General features: G+C 36.3%; 2 protein-coding genes across 2 annotated transcripts in view; one reads left to right on the forward strand and one right to left on the reverse strand.

Moving 5' to 3' along the window:
• Positions 1-15,430, reverse strand: part of TECPR2 (tectonin beta-propeller repeat containing 2) — a 42,907-nt gene extending 27,477 nt beyond the window's left edge. Inside the window, exons 1-10 of the mRNA XM_081937991.1 lie at positions 15,290-15,430; positions 12,774-13,018; positions 9,891-10,019; positions 9,414-9,545; positions 8,841-8,998; positions 7,692-8,004; positions 5,848-5,980; positions 4,328-4,810; positions 2,212-3,155; positions 400-583 (exon numbers count right to left, since the gene is read on the reverse strand). Of these exons, the coding sequence (XP_081794117.1) occupies positions 400-583; positions 2,212-3,155; positions 4,328-4,810; positions 5,848-5,980; positions 7,692-8,004; positions 8,841-8,998; positions 9,414-9,545; positions 9,891-10,019; positions 12,774-12,992 (2,695 nt within the window). The 5' untranslated portion in view covers positions 12,993-13,018; positions 15,290-15,430. The remainder of the gene's footprint in view (positions 1-399; positions 584-2,211; positions 3,156-4,327; positions 4,811-5,847; positions 5,981-7,691; positions 8,005-8,840; positions 8,999-9,413; positions 9,546-9,890; positions 10,020-12,773; positions 13,019-15,289) is intronic.
• On the forward strand, positions 15,363-20,627 carry CINP (cyclin dependent kinase 2 interacting protein). Its single transcript, XM_081937990.1, has 5 exons — positions 15,363-15,502; positions 15,773-15,932; positions 16,129-16,252; positions 16,654-16,780; positions 20,291-20,627. Exons 1-5 carry the CDS (start codon positions 15,496-15,498, stop codon positions 20,491-20,493), a joined length of 621 nt encoding a protein of 206 aa, XP_081794116.1. The 5' UTR covers positions 15,363-15,495; the 3' UTR covers positions 20,494-20,627.

Consider the following 20,627-nt stretch of genomic DNA (forward strand, 5'->3'; position numbering starts at 1 on the left):
TCATGGACAGAAAGAAAAACACTGTTAACATACATAGTATCCTAGCTTTGGTTATGGATTTAAGGGGTGGAAAAACCTCAAGGTCAAAACCACAACAATCAGATGTAAAAGGAGGTATAAAGGCAGTTTATACAGATGTAACTCAACATTTTCAGGACCAGGAATCAAAATGTTACAGAATAAGTTGTTGATAAAAACACTAGAATATATACCTTTCTATTACTTCACTTCTTTTTGTGGGCAATGAGAAGAAATGACATTTCTACAAAAGATGGTTTGAAATCCATTCCTACAGAGTCTGCAATATTTTGATGTACCCATAACAATTGAACAAATAAATGCACTCAAACCATTTTTGTACCCTAGGAAGAATAGGCTAAAAATGCAAATCTAACTAACCTGAAGGAGAGACTGCCACCTGCTGGACGTTATCTTCAAATTTCTGCCAACGCAACCCAGCGCTGGGTAATGCACTACAATACAGGCTACCTTTGTAATCCAAGCACCAAATGTATTTATCGGAGACAACTAGGCTCAGTATTCCATAGCCAGGACCTGCATATCCCATCCAGCTTTCTGCAAACTAAAGACTGAAGAGTTAGAATAAGCATAAGGTATCTTCATTATATATGAAGCTGCCTAATCTTGAAATTATATACGGATTTGTGTTTTTAGTGTATTTGACAAATGTATGTTTTAATGTTTCATAAAGATTATTGGGTGATGGTTGCAAAACAGGAAGTTTAAATATCTCTAGCAATGGGTGATCAATTTATTCGGGGTGAATTTCCAAGGTTTATCGTCAACTCCATCATCAACTCCAAAGTCATAGCTTATACAATATTCTCAATTCTGAATTCAGTTTGATGATTGTGAGAAAATTCTGAAAAACTCAATGAAATAGTGAGCCAGAAAAATAGATGTAGGTAGTTTTTAACTTACCACCACAATTGAGCCCAAAATTTCTGTTGCTAAGCAAGATCGTTGTTAAGTGAATTTTGCCCCATTTTATGACATGTCTTGCCATTGTTGTTAACGGAATCACTGCAATTGTTAAGTTAGTAACATGGTTGTTAAGTAGATCTGGCTTCCTCGCTTGTCATAAGGTCACAAAAAGTGATCACATGACCCTGTGATACTGCAACCATCCTAAATATGAGTCAGTTGCCAAGTGTCTGAATTTTGATCACGTGATCATGGGAATGCGGCCATGGTTGTAAGTGTGAAAAAATGGCCATAAGTCACTTTACTCCATGCCGTTGTATCTTCGAACTATCACTAACTGAACTGCTGTAAGTTGAGGACTACCTGTATTCTAGTAAAATTATGGCACAATAATGGATTAAGTTAATACTTTTAAATAGCCAAGAGAAGAAGAGAATTGTTTGTGAACAAACTGTCACCATCTCTGTCATTCTCTTTCCTGGTCCTTAACAAAAGTAATTCTCCTGTTCCTGAGATTCTGATTGCAATTTTTTTAAAATGCAGTTTTTTGTGAAACAATACTCATTTAGTTTACCAGTAAACCACTCAGCAATACATCAAAGACTAGTTCTGATTATTTTAAACAGAGATACGTATTGCGATACCCATGGGAAACAGCATGCCCATGAAAATTCCTGTCTGTTTTCAGATCCCCTGCTCTCCTAATTTTAATACACTTTCAATTCAATTAATTAAATGGGAATCTGGCGTGTTGAAAGTAAAGTGTCAGCCTCCAGTATCATCATTTCCAAGAAAGTTTGCTTTCTCTAGGATTCTTAGACAATAAAATGATGAGTATCTGCAGCATAGTAACTCATTTGGATGTGTGCCCCCTACTCAGAAAAAAAGACAGTAACAATTCTGGAGGGGATGTAAGGCACAACTTTCCCAGTTTGCTTTCTAGTAAAAATGAGTCTTTCACCACCTGCTTTCAACACTTCAAATATGCCTGTCAGCTGAAAAAAAAATGGAATAAAAAGATGTAAAAAATATAGTCATTCATTAAATTTTAAAAACACACGTGGAACTCAATTCATAAAGAAAGGCTTTCCTATTTCTCTGGCAATATTTCAGATTATTTTCAAAAGCAACACTTCTGGCTGCAGGAGTACAATATGAATGTGGAAAGGTGCTCAACAAGTGTCTGGAAACTGAAGGAAAAGGTAATGCAGGTGTGTTGCAGTCAGGTTAGAGAGACATGTCACAATGGTATTCCCAAGAATATACCTGATCAGATTTTGAAAGCATCTCCTTCTCAACGTTTGACCTGACTTTATCCCGTGGAAGATGGCAAGCTCCCATTTCTGTCACATTTGTCTCTGAAGACGAATGAATCAAGCCATGTCCATAGATATCCTCTTCATCACTTGATGCGTATCGCTCAGCTCTAGCACTGTGAGAGTTACTCATCCATTCACTGGCATAGTCAGTGATGACTCCGTCTTTGAAATCCTGTCCAGTTAGCATCCCTTCTTGAGGATTTCTTTCTTTTTCAGAAACAGCATGATAATGCTCAGGATTCCCAGGGACTGTGGATCGTAAAGATGGTTGCTGCTCCATTACCTCAACAATTTCACTCTGAACAAACAATTTATCAGTGCAAAAAGGAGTGTCCCTATTTACAGATGTTCCTTTTGCAGAGTTGGCCTTTTCTAGGGAAGCTGAAGTATCCGGCAGGTGTAATTCATCTAAAGTGCATTCCATTTTACGTAGGAGAGGGAAATGGTCTTCATTTGGGAATATCTGTTTTGGGCTGGTTTCTATTTCTTCAGACAGAGGGTTCCAGTTGTGTTCACTAAGATCACTACCCATTTTATTTTCCACAACAAGCAAGGAGGAATTTGTAACAGGCGATACATCTTCTTCATTCTCACAATTAGAAAGATTATTTAGCAGTTCTAGTGTGTCCTTGTTGTCATCAGGGGTTAGAGCAACTATCGACTCCAGAGACTGAAGTACACTGAATGTTTCAGTATCGTTTTGTGTTTCCATACTGAACACACTTTCCTGTTCTGTGGAACAGATGCTTAAGCAGTCTGTGGTGCTGCCTTGGAGGCTAGAACTAATGGAGCACGATTTCACATTTAGGATCTGGAAACTATCAGTGAAGGCTTGTTGTTCATAAGAGGGTGTGCTTTCTAGAGAAGTAGGATTTCTCCTGGTGCCATTTTCTAAATCCAAATGCAGATGGAAAAGGTGGAGGTAAGAGAAGTTAAAGGAAGGAAAGGAGAAGTTTATTAAGAGCCAAATATCACAAAATAAAAATTTGAAATTATACTTCATTCTGCTTTTACCCTGAGTGATTCAGTAGACTAAACTGCCTACCTGAACACTAGCAATAACAGAAAGACCTTTTTTCTAGTATGGTGCCCATACAACTGCTGCCCTGGGTAGGAATATTAGGCGTTGTGGTCTCATAAAGGTGGAAGGCTCTGAATTGGGAGTGCCTTAAAGTATTTTATGAACACTCTCTAGTGGAAATTTTATTCAGAGTTTCATGCAAGAAGGTATTCTTCAACTCTGTTTTTTAAAGCTTATTTAGCTGAAGATGCTGGGAATTAAACCTGAATTCTTTTATAAAGAGAACACACATTTTGTCACTAAACATGATACTCCTGATTGCAATTTTAGCATAAACCTAACTAATATATTGTTGTACCTAAGAGACTGAGCCCTGAATCAGAAAACTACTTTATTTTATCATAAATTAAGTAGGAAATTTGTATCACCTTGTTTCATGCACTATAAAATAGTAACATCATTGATCTACCTGCCCAAGACTGTTTTAGGTTTAGAAGATAACACATGTGAAGGATTTTGGGAGATCTGAAGGGTTACAAAATGGCTGCTTTCTGCTATGACAATTTCCAACAGTAGGAATAAAACATAAAATCCAACATTTGAATCCACATTTGAAATTGGAACATTCACATTTCATCCTTCTGCTTTAAAAAAATATTGACTCAGTTGTTCAGATCCCATGGAACAAAAGGCCAACTAAAGCCAGGAGTCTAAAAAAACCTAATCAGGTATAAAATTTACTACCCAATTAAGACAGAATTACCTGTGCAAATGACAAGTGTAATCTGAATCAAAATAGTCTCAGCACCATATGCCAGCATCTAAAAAACAAGTTTACAGCCAAACTCTTATCCTATTCATAACAAATGTATAAATTAATTCATTCTGAGATATGTAGATTAACAATGATAAAAAGTAGTGTTAATTTTATAACTCATTGCTCCTGTGACATGCTATTAGATCCAACTGGAATTTTACAGAACAAATTACAAATGGAAAAAAATAGGAATGTAACAATTAGTCTTTCTCATTAAGCATTTACCTGGCTTTTTCTTTTTCTTCTTTTTCACTTTGATTGGTTTTATAATCAGTTCCTGGTTGAAATCGTCTGAGCTGATCAGGCTCAACCTTTGGGAAATTTGTTGATCCACTCTCTGTATTTCTGATGACGTTTGATCCCCAATGGTCAAGGAACTGGAGCCACTGTCCACAGAATTCATAGAGCTGCTCCTGCTTCTTGATTCACTGACTACAGAGTAGCCTCTCCTTCTTGGGTCAGTGCTCAAGTCCCCTAGTCCATCAAAGCTCTGTGAGCGAATTTTCTGTGCTATCAATGCTACTTCCTGGTCAGCTCTTCCTACAAAGCCATTGTTGTCACTAGGTGTTTGGGGTGAAGAGAAGTTACTTGATTTTGGGTTTGCTTCTGGAGAGGGATCACATGAGACTGAAGCAATTACTAAATGTGGTCTTTCTAATTTTGGGCTCAAATCAGATTCCAAGCTGGTCCAAGCTTGTGAATTCATATCTGAAATGTGACAAATTGATAAATATTAGATGGCAATTTACAGGAGCAAGGAAACACAGGAATGATTTATAAACTAGAAGTAGTGTAAAATGAGTGGCTAGAGATACCACCCTCCTCAAATGAGCACTTCTTCTCACAACATACATACAGTTTATGCATAGATTCTGCTGCTTCCATTAGCGTAAGATGTGTTTTTAAAAAGGATAAATTAATCTTTCACAACTTTGCTAGTCATGTTAACAGGAATAGATGTAAATAAATATGAAGGAAAGTACATTACTACGGTTTTGCTAGAAATATACACCTAGCTATTGCCAAAAAAGAATATTGGATAAGAGAAACATTTATATTATTTATATAATATCTGATGTTTTTCCTACAATGAATATGACAGTAATGAAAAATAGATTGGATAAAAAGATTACCTAAGAACTAATACAGTATGAACAGTAGGCAAACTCTTTCTAATGCCATAACATATTATGGAAAGATTAGGTGAAAATCTTTATTTTCTAAAAACTAGTTTGTCTTGGCAGAAACTAATTGTTAGTTACATTTAATATGATCTGGCAACATTATAAAGGAATGGTTGTAATGAGATGGGTAACCATATAAAAAATAAAATAACATCTATTCATGCTTTACTGTAAAAAAGGCTTTCTCCTCTGACTAAGTCATTTACTTCTGAGAAAATCGAAGAAACAGTGGCAATAATAGCGTTGTCTCTGGGAGTGATCTCCATCTCTAGTCACTTGCAACAATAGCTAATGGAGAATTGTTTCCTAATAATCAGGTGCATATGAAGATTTATGGATGCCCCTTGCCTCTGACATTTGATGTTAGGTTTAAGAAATGGCCATTTTTGAGTGGTTTTACTGAATATAGTTTGTGTTGTTTTAATATAGTTTTTATATTATGATTCTTTTAATTTTTTTTTCTTTTGTATGTACCCTGCCCCTAATGAAAGAATACAGGAACAAGAATTTTCAGGACACAATCATGTTACATATACTATATATACTACTTAATATCCAAACCTATTGACACCAATCCTTCAGGCCTGCTTGAGATTCTAATAATATCTCTGTCTCCCTTTAAAAGGAATATCTCATTTTCGGTACAGGACACAGATACTATATCACCACATCCTTCCAAACTGCCAATCATGGTCTGTGAAAACAAAGAAAGTTAAAAAAATAATAATGATAAGATTACATTAAGAATACAGTTCCTATTTCAGAGTTTTTATATTTATTTATACAGCATTTTAAAAAAACCAATGTTATACAATCAACCACGTCATCACTGGCTTTAAATTTAAACCAAATACTTGTGCAACACTAATTCTGAGTCCCAAATTCAGTTGAAACAGTCTAAACCCATGATGGTGAACCTATGGCACACAGAGCCATGTCACTTGGAATGCATGGCATCACCCATTCCTCTTCTGGGTTTCTGGTGCGCATGCACACACGATGATCAGCTGGCCTTTGTGCGTGAGACAGTGCCAGGAACCAAAAGAGCTGGTATTCCATTTTCCGGCTTGAGCAAGCGTGCTTGCCAGCTGATTGGCATGTGCACATGCGCAGCAATAACCGAAAATTCATTTTCTGACGCACACATGGCCCCTGGGCAGCTCCTCTTCCTGGTTGTGGTCCAGACAAACATGAAGTGCTCCCTTTTCGGAACTTGATGCCAAAAAGGTTCGCCATCACTGGTCTAAATTTTAGTTTGGCTATGCAGTGAGCAGAACTGGTTTAAAACACAGTTTCCAACTGCAGTATCAGGAATAATAAATTTCCGTATATACTCATGTACAAGCCCATCCATAGGTAAGCTGACCCTCAAAGTTTTAATGCCCCACCCTGCAGATAAGCCAACTCACATTTTTTGTGATATTTTGGTTTAAAAAATTGAGGATCTGCTTATCCGCAGATAGGCTTATAAACAAGTGAACACAGAAAATACAGGTATTTTCAAAAAGCCAGCCTCCAGGAACCAGACAGGCAGCCGTGGCTTGTGACCCAACCTGTCAGCTTCCCTACTGGCCTTCTGGGGAAGACAGCAGGGAAGACTGCAAATCGTGATCCTTTGGCACTTGCCAATCTATCATCAGTGCAAATGAGTTGCCAAGCCCCCAGGACACAATCACATGTAACTTTGGGCATGGATTAGAACTCTCTTCATTCGTTCACTGAAATTCTAATTTCCAATGATCACTGAATGAACTGTCATTCATCCAGGATTACCTGTATATAGATCTGGGTAATTGGAATGGATAAATATTATCTGAAATATGAATATGAAAATTGCTAGTCTTTTTTTTTAGTTAAAAATATATTTACTTCTAATTGCAAGTTCTGGTGACCTCCCAAAATAAGATAGTTTTCATATACATTCCTAGGTATATGAACTTGATTTTATATGAACTTGCTGCAGCAGGCCTCATAGTAGTGGTGCCTCATAGACTGTCACCTTTAATTTGTTTTTAGTTTCCATGTATTCCATTCACCTCATTAGATACAATATACTATATATTTTGAGGGAGTAGATTTAAAAAGTTAGAGGAAATGCAGGAGGAAGGCTTTCTCTCATATATTAAGTCTCAAGTCTTAAGTCTTATATTCTAATTGTGTAGGGAAAATAATTGAAAATTGTGCATTCATTTCTTGGAGCTACAAAATTTAGTTTCAGAACCAAATGCACCTTGCATGGTGCAGCTCAATGCAAACACATTTCTTCAAATCAAGTTACAAAAAACCGCCATTAAATCACAAGCCAAAATCTTTGCACGAAACATTTTTCACACGATTCTTTTCTATCATGTAACTATCTCAGAAACTAATTACAAATTGACTGCATTCCGACTTGGCTTTCTTACCTGGTTTACTGTATCTAACACATAAATGCTATATTCATTCCAGCTCAAGACCCATCCTTCTTGGGAAAAGCAGGAAATGAGTCCAAACTGTCTTTCTGGGAAATTACAGCTGCTCTTGTTAAAGGAGTCCACTCGAGGATATAATTCAAAAGGCTTCATTCCAGTAGCAAATACATCTTTCAAAAGATATGTGGCCTGAACCATCCCATGCACATCTGATTTCCAAAGGCGAATCCCAGGCCTTGCAGCAAAGAGCATTAGGTCACTTTGCTTACGCAGCCCAGGTATAAAGCAGGCACCAAATTTGCCTGTACTAAAATGTAAAAGCAAAACAATTATCAGTTCAGATAAACATATTTTAGAATGGGGAAGACTTTTTTGTCACTAGGTGTTTGAGATGAGGAGAGTATTTTTAGTGAAGAATGAAATCATTGCTTAAGAGTTGTTCAGATACAGATGCTATTTCCCAAAATGGGAAGGGGGACTAGAAAAAGAAGGCAAAAAGATTTTAATCCAATTTAGAATAATAATATAAAAACCAAAAGAAGATCTATATAATTCAGGATACTAAGAAATGATTGGACCTTCAGTGTGTTGCTTTTGGTATCAATGTACTGACTTTTTACGTGAAACAAATTATTATTTAAAAAGATAGCATATTGTGAAGCAAAAGGCCATTCTCTAATATATGGATCATCTTTCAATGGATTTCATAAACATTCACAGAAAATTTTAAAAAATGTTCACTTTGCCAAATACGATATTTTGGTAAAGGAGGGGTGGTGGTGAGAAGGATTACTGTGGTTTATCTGAGTTTTATAATTGGTTACATTTATTAATTTGTGAATTAATAAATTCCCCAGCAGCCATTCTGAAGGGGAGTACCACAACATATTCTTGAAATTTCAAATGTGCCCATCAGCCCCAAAAAGGCTAATGACACATTCTAATTCACAACAGCTAGAAGTATCTTCTATTTTAAGTTAAGTGTGCTATTTTAAATGCAAACAGTCCTTGAAATCATGCACCTTTTTAAAATAACAATTTTTTTAAAATGTAAAGAAAAATATTTTACCACTATTAAGAATTCAACTCATTACTGTGAGTTTTAAATATAGATTTTCCTTCAAACCAAAATTTGATAATTACGTTTTTCTGGATTGAGTTCCAACTTGTTTGACAGATTTTTCTTCAGTATAAAAAAGTACAGTTCGTTGTAAAGTGGAGATCAACAGCACTTTCTGGCTATAATCTAGCTGTACGATTGAAGATGGTTCTTCCAATATTAAACTGGAATTGCAAAGACCCTAGAAAAGCAGAACATGGATACAGAATCCTCCGTTAAATAATCAGAATTGAAAATGATTGGCACTCACTGGAACCCAACTCACATAATTCATCTGTCACCATGTTGAAGGTGACCAAATGTTTCCTCCTGGGCAGAAGATAACAATATCCACACTCCCTATTGTCCTATTGGTCAAAAGGAGATGCATGGTCCTCTCAGAACCACCATCAGACACAACTCAACTTTTAAAAAACCAACAACCCAGATCTTTCAGTAATAGATGTCCTACTCATTGGCACTCCAGAGGCAGCAGGGTGACCACTGTGAGGAAAGAAGTAGCTAGATTACATGCATCCTTGATCTTATCCAGCAAGAATTTGTATTCTTGGAATCAAAGTTTTGGAAAATAATGCTTTAGTCAAATACCTACTCACCTGATCTAAATCCAAAGCAGAATAAACTATTTTCCCTCGGTCATCTCCAGAAAATAACTTCATTCCATTCGGACTCCATGCCAAGGCTGTAATGCTGCTTTTGTGAAAACCAGACACATTAAATCTCCGAAGCTGCAAATGAAGACATCACGTATCATCAATATATTGCATAAAAGAGACTGAGGGGGAAACAAGAGGAAATATACATTGGATTGATTCATTAGTCTAGTTTGCAAGTTGGTATTTCTCACTTTGACTATTTTGGTTTAACATATACACCAAAAGTCATTGAATGTGTTAATGGAGAAAGCAGGGGAGGGGAAAGAAAAGGAGGGGAAAGAAGAGAAAACTGAAAAACCTATTGTATTTGAAGTCACTAAATATCAGATTTTTTTTAGATGTCTTAATTAAGGAATTACACACTTCCAAGAACAAGAACAAGTCTTGACTAGCACAAACTTCACATATGGTCCTTACTTGTTTGTTTCTCCCAGGTAATGAAGAAACAAGCTGAAAAATAGCAATCTTGCCTGAAACTGTTCCCACTGCAACAAGATCATCAAAGCAGTTTAAGAGTTTCACAATGGTAATGGATTCATTCTTCCCCTAATAAAACAAAAAGCAAAATAATGATTATGAAATGAAGAAATAAACTTTACTTGTTTCAGGTCAGGAGATACTGTTTTTAAATCAGGACTTGGACGTGGTTTAAATACTATCAGTGTAAAAAGAAAGAATTAAAAAGTGAATCTCAAAATATGGATCTGACAAATGACTAGCTTAATTAAAGCAAGAGGTATGAAACTAGAAGTATAAAAAGTGGACTGCAGTCATCATGTTAATGACTCAGAACTTTTGTGACACATGTTTGTCACAGATGTTTGGGTGAGGGTGAAAAGATTATGGATAAAATATCTGCAAATTGCTCGATTTTAGGCATTATAGTGCTGCTCCTAAGAGGTTTGTTTAGTTCGTCATGAATTTATTTTTAAGGCCCTTCTCCATTTCTTCAGCAGATTTATTTTTTCACACCTTATACATGAACAATTGCATTAGTTATAATATTACAAAATCTGAAAAGTGTTACTGCTGAATGTTGACAAAGATTTTACTTTAGCTTGCTGCTACTATCATCTGTTTTTAATTAATAGAATCATAAACATATTATACCATAATGAAAGGAATGCTTTTGTTGCAAACCATTGTCTGGACTCAATTCAAGGTGTTGGTTTTAACCTTTAAATATTATATAGTTTTAGAAGCAAACACCTCCTCCATTATGAACTTGTTCAGAAATTATGATTTACAAGCTTTTTGAAGACACTAGTATTCATACAGACCCATTTTAGAGAAGGGTCTTTGACAATCTGGACACTTTTTGCTGTCTCTAAACTTCCCATTCAGGAATGTGTTGTTGGAAAAGTGGTTGGCTGCAGTTTCTAAAAGATCTGGAGGAAATAAATTATCTGGATTCTTTTCAGTTAGTTTAAAGCATACCATTGGGAGAGCACTAATCACACTTGTTAATGAACTCTGGTGCAACTATCCTAGATTTTTCATTGTATCCTTCCAGAGCTACCCAGAATTTAGTAGTGGGAGACCCAAGTGCTATGATGATTATCTTCCTTTCCTCTTGGTGAGTGCCACTCAGTGTTGATAAGAGGGGAAGAGACTAAGGTTTAGTTCTTTGAGGGACATCTCTCTCTAGCTATTTCTCCCCGTTTTACATGATGAAGCAAAGTTGGCATGCTCATCTATTAAACAATGTCATCTGATGGGATCCAAGATTCAAACAGCTACTGTCCTTTAAATGAACCTTGAAGATCCAGCTCTCTCCCTGAGCTTTAGGCTACAATAGATTGTGGAAATCCTTTGCAAGGGGCTCTTATATCTGTTCCCATAGGTTGATCATCTTCCTTTTCTATTATCTACTGTTCTAATTCTTTGATTTTCTGTCTGTGTGTGTGTAAGTACCTACACACACAGCATAGATAGATGATAGATAGCTGTATGGCTATAGCTATACAGCTATATAGCTAGCAAGCTAGCTAGCTAGCTAGCTAGCTAGATAGATAGATAATGTGCTGTGTGTGTGTGTGTGTGTGTGTGTGTGTGTAGAGAAAACCAAAGAACCAGAACTCTGTGTGAGTGCGTGCGTGCACGCATAGTCACTGAAAAGTTGGGTGGCTTTAAAAGATGTGTTTTAAAAATGTGTTAGTGATACTGAGGATTTTATTATCCCATTATGAGAAATCACATACTCTGCAAAGATATGATGCAGTAGAAGAGCAAATATGTCTTCATTGGAGGCAGAGATTGTTTCCAACCTGTGCATGAACAAAACTACTCTCCCAATTGTTTTCAATATACTACACTGTTCTCAGTTGTGCAGCAAATGCTACAAAGTTCTAAAGAATTACAGAGCATGTATTAATCTTGATGTGCTAAAGAATCATTTTAATATTCCCAGTGCTCTCAAAAAAGGTAATATCACTGGAAGATTCAGCCACCATTAAGTCGCATATCTATGACAAGAGGACAATTAAAATTCACATACCCCCAATCATCCTCCTCAGTTGACTTTGGAAAACCAAATACAGGTAGTACATTGTGATTTATTGTGATTTATGATCACAATGGAGCCCACAATTTCTGTTGTTAAGTGGCACATTTGTTAAGTGAGTTTTGACCCATTTTATGACTTTTCTTGCCACAGTTGATAAGTGAATCACTACAGTTGATAAGAAAGCAACATGGTTGTTAAGTAAATCTGGCTTTCCCGCTGACTTTGCTTGTTGGACAGTCGCAAAAGGGGATCATTTGACCCCGGACACTGCAACTGTCAAAAAAATGAACCAGTTGTTAAGTATCTGAATTTTGATCACATTAATAAGGGGATACTGCAAAGATTGTAACTGTGAAAAACTATTATAAGTCACATTTTTAAATGCCATTGTAATTTTGAATGGTCACTAAACAAGCTGTTGTAAGTCAAGGATATAGCATATATTCCATTGCTGTCAATTACTTTAGAAACAATTGCTTATGAGAAACAGTTTATATAAATGAAGTGATAGTAATGAACAGAATACCTTATGAATGAAAACATAAATTTAGACAGTAAAGAACAAGTTTGCCTTAAGTATTTTTTAGGGTGTAAATGAAATACAGGTTAACTTAAAAAGAGATGGAGTACAATAACTACAATATAAATAATTTTTAATCTTGTTTTTAAAAGACCACAGCGACTTACTCAAAAGAAATTTGGACTTTGTGTGTTTACCTATTTTTGAGATGGATGCTAAGTTAACCAAACATCCAAAAAGACAGAGATAGGACAATATTAAAATTTGTTCTTACCTCAAAATTGTATTTTTTCATCTGATTCAAATGCCTGCAGTACAAATACAGCATGCCAATACTGCTGCCGACCGCTATGTAATCCTCATTAGTGTCAAGTGCAGTCAAGTAAACCACAATGGAACGAAATCCTTTTTGGATTTTTGTGGGAATGGCATTGAGAAGGTAGTACAAGGGGCAAAACTCCTTGAAGATAAATGATGGTATCACTGATGCCATAGTAAACACAGCGCACTACCTATAGACTGGAAAAGATACATTTCATATACTCTTGCAGCTCATGAAAAAGCAGGCAAATTTTGAAGATCGCATATTATAGAATTCTAGGGATGTGCAAAACTATCAATTTGGGAATGAAACTTTTTGGAGAACTCCAGAACATTGTGCCTTTTCCTTTGGACTAGGAGAAACCTCTTCTAGACCATCCCATCCCAAGTATGAATAATTTCATCCTGAAAAATGTTTTGAGCACTTCAAACTGCTTCTAATTCAAAGGATTTATATTTGGAAATTGCCAACCCACTTCCTGAAATATCATGCTTTTGATTAGAAGAGGTCAGCATGTCTTAGAGCCAGATATATGCAGTAAATATATATTAAATATCCATTATAAAAACATGAAAGTGAAAGTTCAAAATACTGTTCCTTGCTGAAAAGAAGGCATATCTCACTCTACATATTTGCATGCTAATATAAGTCAAGTTATGCATTTTCACTTGATAGTCACCTTGTGCAATACGGCTTGAAAGATTTAATAAACAATGGTTTAATCCTCTCCTGGTTTAGGAATTAAATGTATTTCAGGATTTCTTATCACTGGGAAAACAGATGAATTTAAAAGGATATATTGTAATTAACAGAGCTTTATATAGTTTCAAGTAAGGTTAACTTTTTTCTTCCATTAAATTTTGTCCAATTCAGACTGTCTGCTAAATAAAGTTCCTGCAGTTTTCTTGACAAAGAATTAGCTTGCTGTTGCCCAATCCTAGGGCTGAGAGAAAGTGAAACCTAAAGTCACCCAGCTGGCTTTGTACCTCAGACAGGACTAGAATTAACAGCCTCCTAGTTTCTAGCATGATGCCTTAACCATATACCAAACTGGTTCTCAAAGTAATATAAAACCTTCTAAAATTACAAGTTAATAATAAATATAATTATAATGGATATTTCTAAAAAAAGATTCCAATATAGAAGAGACACAAGATTCTTTTCAAACAAATGCCTTTAATGTCCCTAAAAGTTTCAACCTTTTACTGGAACAGCTATGTATCCTGTATTACAAGCAACTTCACACTTATTCTATTACATGCCTTGCATCCAAGAATTGGACACAATTGAAAGGAAGAAAAAAAAGTCCAGTTCCTCTAAAGTAGGATACTTCTCTCCAGAAGACTTTCCTTTCAACTTCCTCCAAAGTAGACAGTTTATTCAATGGATCTAAAATATTTATATGTACCCTTCCTTAATAATTTGCCAGAGTCCTCAAGAGCAAAAAGACCCACAACTGTAGTTTTCTGAGAACTTTAATAATCGGTGAAATTACAATACGATTCACAAGGAAAGCATAAATACAGCTCTAACAAGATATACCATTTGTCCATTTTGTATGTATGCAAAAGGAGAGTTTTAATTTTAATATTTTGGAGGGTTTTTTAATATTTAAGAATGCAATTTCATTAAAAATGTAGGACCACAACTTATACAAATAGGAACCATTGTCAACAAAACGTTTCAATAATTCAGCTCCTCTCCATTCACTTTTAACTCCATTCACCTTGGTTGTACAGATTTTTCACAAAATGTGGAATAAGTAGGACAGTGAGTTAAATATCCTGCCAGAACTTTAGATCAGTGAAAAATGATCTACCAAGAATGTATTAGCAAACACAGTAAATAGATGATGTGTTGGTTTTGAAAGGTAGGAGCTAAAATGGAGGGGAAATCCATCACTTCAATGGGCACTTTTCTGAAACCAAAAAGTGTTGAACCCCCAATTTTCACCAGCACTTGAAGGGTGCTTTTGAGGGGCATTTCTAGAGTAGGCCAATAAAACACCGTTTAGTTTTAGTTATAGCTGGCAAAATCCGCTTCCACACGTTTTTAACGGCAGCAAGTCTCCAACAAGAGACCAATGTCAGCCTTTTGAACAAGTGCAGATGCAAGTGCAGTGTCAGCGACCACAGCAAGCATACGAGCCATTTATCGGGGAGGCAGATTTGCAACAGCTACGGCAGTTGCGACCCCATCAGCCTCTTTCTTGAGAAGTTAACGGATTAACAGAGTTGGAAGGGACCTTGGTAGGTCATCTAATCTAACCCCCTCGCCCCCCGCCCAAGCAGGCAGTTAAAGGAGAGAGAAGGAGACTGACAACTCCTCCGCCGCCGCCGCCGCTTAAGAGAGCAGAGAGCCCGGCAGCAATTCTTTCGAGACATTAGCCCCGAGACCTTAGCAACACGGCCCTTGGAGACCCAGCGCTCCCCGCCCGCTTCGCCTGACTAGGCCGCAAAGCTCCCTACCTCAGTAGGACCCAGAGCCCCTCATGATCAACAAGGGAAGCGGGCAGCCGCTCCCTCCCAGGCCTGGCGACGCTGGGAAACCAAACCCAGCGCCAGCACTCGCGGCAGCCGCGGAGCCTCTTTGCCGGGCGGGACCGGACGTGAGCGCATTTCCGAGAGGAGGGATTTAGGAAGAGGGTCGCTGTACGCTGAGGCGAAGGGGGAAGATGTCGGGTGAGTTTTTTCAGAGTGGGGCAGGTGGGAGTAGGAGGACGATTTCTGACTTCTTCGCTAAGACCGCCGTATTTTTGAGCGATGAGGGCTTCCTGTTTAAAGAGCGGGTGAATGGAGTAACTACAGGTAGTCCCCCAGTTCAGTTAGTGACCGTTCGAAGTTACAACGGCACTGAAAAAAACGTGACATGTCCATTTTTCACAGTTACGACCCCTGCATCCTCCCCAGAAACACGTGATTAAAATTATTTTAATTTTGTGTTTTGATTAGCTGGTAGTTCTACTCCTAGGACACCTGTATTGTCCATAAGTGCAAGAAAAATCAAAGACAATGCAGCAGACTGGCACAACCTAATGATGAAATGGGAAACCTTGAATGATAATGGGTTTTCTATTGCCACCAAGATTGCGAACATCAAAAATGCTACACAGTAAGTACATTGAACTAATTTGTCGATAGGGTTGGTGCAAAACTCATTATTTCATTTAAAGTGGATTTTTAAAAAAAGTCATAGGATGCACTCAGAAGCTTCAAGAGATTAAACAGATGATTCTCTGTTAGAATTAGTAAAATGATAGTGAAGACATTTTTCTTAAATACTAAATGATTTTAAAAATATTTATTAGGTTTAAAGACAGCAATTTGGAGATAGAACATGAGGATCCCTCTGACAGTGAAAGACGGCCACTTAACTATAACACGGAACTGGAGCAGTGCTGTACAGAACTACTTGGGACTTTTGAAAAATTGGTACTTCTTACTAGAATCTGTGCTGAGAAGCATGTCTATACTCCTCACCTGTCAACAGAAGTATATCTTTGCAGAAAATTGTCATATTAACTTTTGATTATTTTATTAAGCCTATTCAAGATAGCAACTTGAAAAGATATTAAGCATATAAGCGAGATTTTAAATTAATGTGTACTATGCATATTAACTCAGAAGTGCCAAACAAAACTATTAAACCATGTTTGGTTGTGACTGTTAAAAATTTCCTTAGAGAAACATTATGTTTTGTCACTATTGCTTACCTTGTCTGTGTCCCACTTTTCAAAATTTCTTAGCTGCCAAAATCAAGCAATTTTGCTCAAAATGTTTACTGAACTTTCGCCTCTTAAATGTTGAATCTTACTTGTTCTCAATTTTGCTAGGCTAAAATACATGAGAAAATGGAAAAACTGTGTTCAACAACTAAAGGGGTCTGTGACTTAGAAACATACCATCATGCAGCAGAACCCAAGGCACCGTTATTTCACACATGGCCTGTTTCTCATTTCCGTAAGTAAATCTGTCTTTTTGATGAGGACAATTTATTTGAAAATGGTAACAATGAGTCAGAGGCCTTGCTTATAAGTCAGATCCCTTAATCACATAGTAGTGACATTTGTAGATTTCTTTATGCTCAATGCAAAAACAAATGTCCAAATCTCCTTCTGGTTAGCTTCATTGAATGATTCTTGATTGTATTTTGAAAGAGATAGAAAAAAAAAGCTCTTCCTGCCAATTTGTCTATATTATGTACAGTTTTATATCTATCTCCTCCCTCTCATTTGCTTTATCCAAGCTAAAGAATCTGAAACATTCTAGCCCTTTCCTTACAGAAAATGTTCTATACTTTATTCATTCTGCGCTCTTCACTTTTTTCAGTTTTAATATATTGTCGTCATACAGTTGGAAGATACCTTGGAAATCATCTAATCCAGCCTATTACCCAATGCAAGAATTCTTACACCATTCCAGATAAATGGCAATTCAGTCTTTTCTTGAATGCCCCCAGTGATGGAGCACCCAAGCTGTTCCATTCCTATAGCTCTCACAATCAGGAAATTCCTCCTTATTTCTACTGATGATCTTTCTCTCTGTTAAGATTATAGAATCTTAACCCATTTGTTCTTGTCTTACTTCAGGTGCTAAGGGGAATAAATCCAGTTCTTTTAATGGTGCTTTGTAGAACTTAGCAACTTTGTTCCTCTTCTTTGCACTCTTATCAGCTCCTTAGCATCTTTTTTTTAATTGTGGCAATGAGAACTGGATATAGAATTCCCAGTATGGTCTGACCAGTACAGCATAGTGTGGTATTATGACGTCCCATTATCTTGGCATTATATTTTGTTGATGCAGCCCAAAACTGCATTTGTTCTTTTGGCACATTGCTGGTCCATTCTTAATCTGGTCTGTCAGAACTCCCAGACTCTTTAATAATAATAATAATAATAATAATAATAATAATAATAATAATAATAATAATAATAATAATAATAATAATAATAACTTTAATTTATAGACCGCGTCCTTTCCTAAACAGGACTCGGGGCGGTGTACAGTCATATTAAAAACAATGTGGATACAAAAATATAGATATACATAGATACATAGATAGACGGAGGAGGTAGGATATGCACTGTACAATAATAAATTAAAATTCGAATAAAAATTAAAAATTACTCTTAAAAACTACCCAAAATAAGATGTTTGCCAGGAGGTTGAAAGTGGGACTATAAATCAGCTAGGCCAGCTAATTGGAACAGGTGGGTCTTAAGTTTCTGTCGGAAGGAGCGGAGGTCGGTAGTAGTTCTGATATCGGGGGGGAGGTCATTCCAGAGGGTTGGGCCCATCACAGAGAAGGCTCTACTCCTGGGCGCCGCCCGTTGACACTGCTTAGTGGACGGTACCCGGAGGAGTCCCTCCCTGTGGGAGCGGATTGGTCGCAATAATAATAATAAGCCAGGTGTTTCCTATCTTGTAAATGTGCATCTAATTTTTCCTGCATCTGAGTGCCTAATTGTCTAACTACTGAACAATATTTTTGTTAGGAAGGGCCTAGTGTTCTGAGCTATCAATATCTTTTTAAAGCAGTCTCCCCCCCCCACCAGTTTTGTGTTATCTGCCAATGTTATGAATGTATTTCTTCTATTTCTTCACCTAGTTATTATAAAGATGTTGAATATTTTTTTGTTTAAAAATATGCCAACCAGTCCAGAACTGTACTTATAATTCTAGAATCAGGCATGCATACATTTCTTAAGAGCCTCACAGTGTTGGCATTTTAAATCTCAGTCCTTTTTCTTTTGACCCTTAGAGCAGAATTTGTCTTTTTTTTTACAACTACAGACAGATGCTGTCTGTGTTTTGTCCCACTGTACATTACTTTACATTTACTTAGATTTAACTGGTTAAACTGAAGCCATTTGATTGACCAGTTGTGCTTTTAAAGGAATCCTTCTGGAACTGTTCACAATGATTTTCAATTTTTACCACTCTAAATACTTTACACTGTAATCTATCCTTAACCAAGATTAGAAACATTAGTGTCAATGCAGTTCAACAAGGGATTGCACTTCTTGTATCTATCCCTTTTGAGGCAATTGACATTTATTTCTGTTTTTACTTCTGTTTTTTAATTAGTAATAGCAGTCCAGTGTGCTTAAGACAGGATCTGATGATTTTTAACTAGTTAGCAATCCGTTAAACCAAAGACCTTCTTATCTTCTTCTTAACTCTGCTGAGTTCACTGAGTAACTTTGCCAAAGGCTGTTGAAAATCCAAGTAAGCAGCATCAACGAGCTCCATCTTTATTTATTTATTTTATTTATTTTATTTCTTGGATTTCTAAACCGCCCCCTCTCCCAAAAAGGGACTACCTACTTTTTGACCCAAAAAAATTCTGGAGTGGTGATGAAACAGGATTTAGTTCTGCATCTCATTATGATTTTCCTTATTTATTCCAGATCATCTTTGGGTCATGTTTTAAAAGTGGTATCTCATTGTAGCAAGCCACAGAGATGTGCCTTGGAGAGAATATGGAGAAACCATTACAAAAACAAAAGTATTAAGCCCTGGGAAGAGAAAGCATAAGAGATTAATTTGGAACAGGTTCTATCTTAGTTCACCTAGGTATAACAAATAGAAGGAAAAGCATAGTCAGGTTTTTGAAGTAATTTCACTGTAGTTTATGTCAATAAAATAAATAAAAATAAAATATAGTTCCAGTGAAATTTGTGGAGCCTATTTCCTGGCTTGGCTTTTTTTTGAAGGTTTGACATGCCCTAACTACTTTTTCTCCTTATAACTTTGTATGATCTGAGGGGGAAAATTACATATTCTTGGTTGGAAATCTGCAATTTCATTTTTAAGTTTAAAAAAATCCTTAGTGTCTGCTATCAGAACTCAGTGATTTTTCTGCTCCTGCCATTGCTCCTTTCTACTTGCTGAGAAAGTAAATTCAGGTTCAGTTATCTACTTACATCTTGTGGAATAAGGTCACTTAAAGAGCAAAGAACTAATTTAGATTTTCACATCATCATATCCTCCTTAAATTTCCCCTTCATAATTGTCTAATACCCTAACTGTGACTAAATGATTTGCTGATCTCTGATGAGCAAGTAAATACATTCAGATGTGTTGAAGTTTAGTTCTGTAGGGAGAATATTACATCTGACTGCAGTTTTCTATATTATAAATCAAGATGGATGCAGTTTAAGCCAAAGTTATCGATTATATAAAACCTTGCACAAAACTTCAGAATTTATAGTTTTTCTATCCAATAATTAATAGCGAAATTTTTATACTAAACTCTTATGTATTGAGCTGAATGTCTAGTAAATTCATAGGCGTATTCACAGTTTTCTTGGCAGTAATAAGATTCAAGTGCTAATAAGGTCTGATCTACTTAGATTCCAGGATCAGCCAAATTTTATGCAAGTACTATGTTGCAATATGCTGAGAAATGTGTCAGAAAAATAGGTTATAAACATAATGCAGAACCATTTTAAAAAATTTCTTTTTCAGATGAAGTCTCGGTCAAGCTCTTAGATATGTATTCGCAAGAACTGAAACTCAAGCACATCATTGTGGAAGAAATTGCTCATACAGCTGACCAAGATCTACAGATGGTCTATTTATCATCATGGTTATATCAGCCCTACATTGACAATAGCAACATAGTTCTGTTAGAAAGTATGTTGTTAGAAACAGGGCATAGGCAGCTATAATGTTACCTATTTCTTTGATATATCACCTTAAATTTAAATCTTTAGGTAGCAAGATATATAGTGCTAATATTGTTATGGATTTATGATTTTATTACAGCTTATTTATAATAAAGTTCTTACTTTTTATGATTTAT

Source organism: Natrix helvetica, assembly GCF_964273705.1.
Source record: "Natrix helvetica genome assembly, chromosome: 1".
NCBI classification, from domain to species: Eukaryota; Metazoa; Chordata; class Lepidosauria; order Squamata; family Natricidae; genus Natrix; species Natrix helvetica.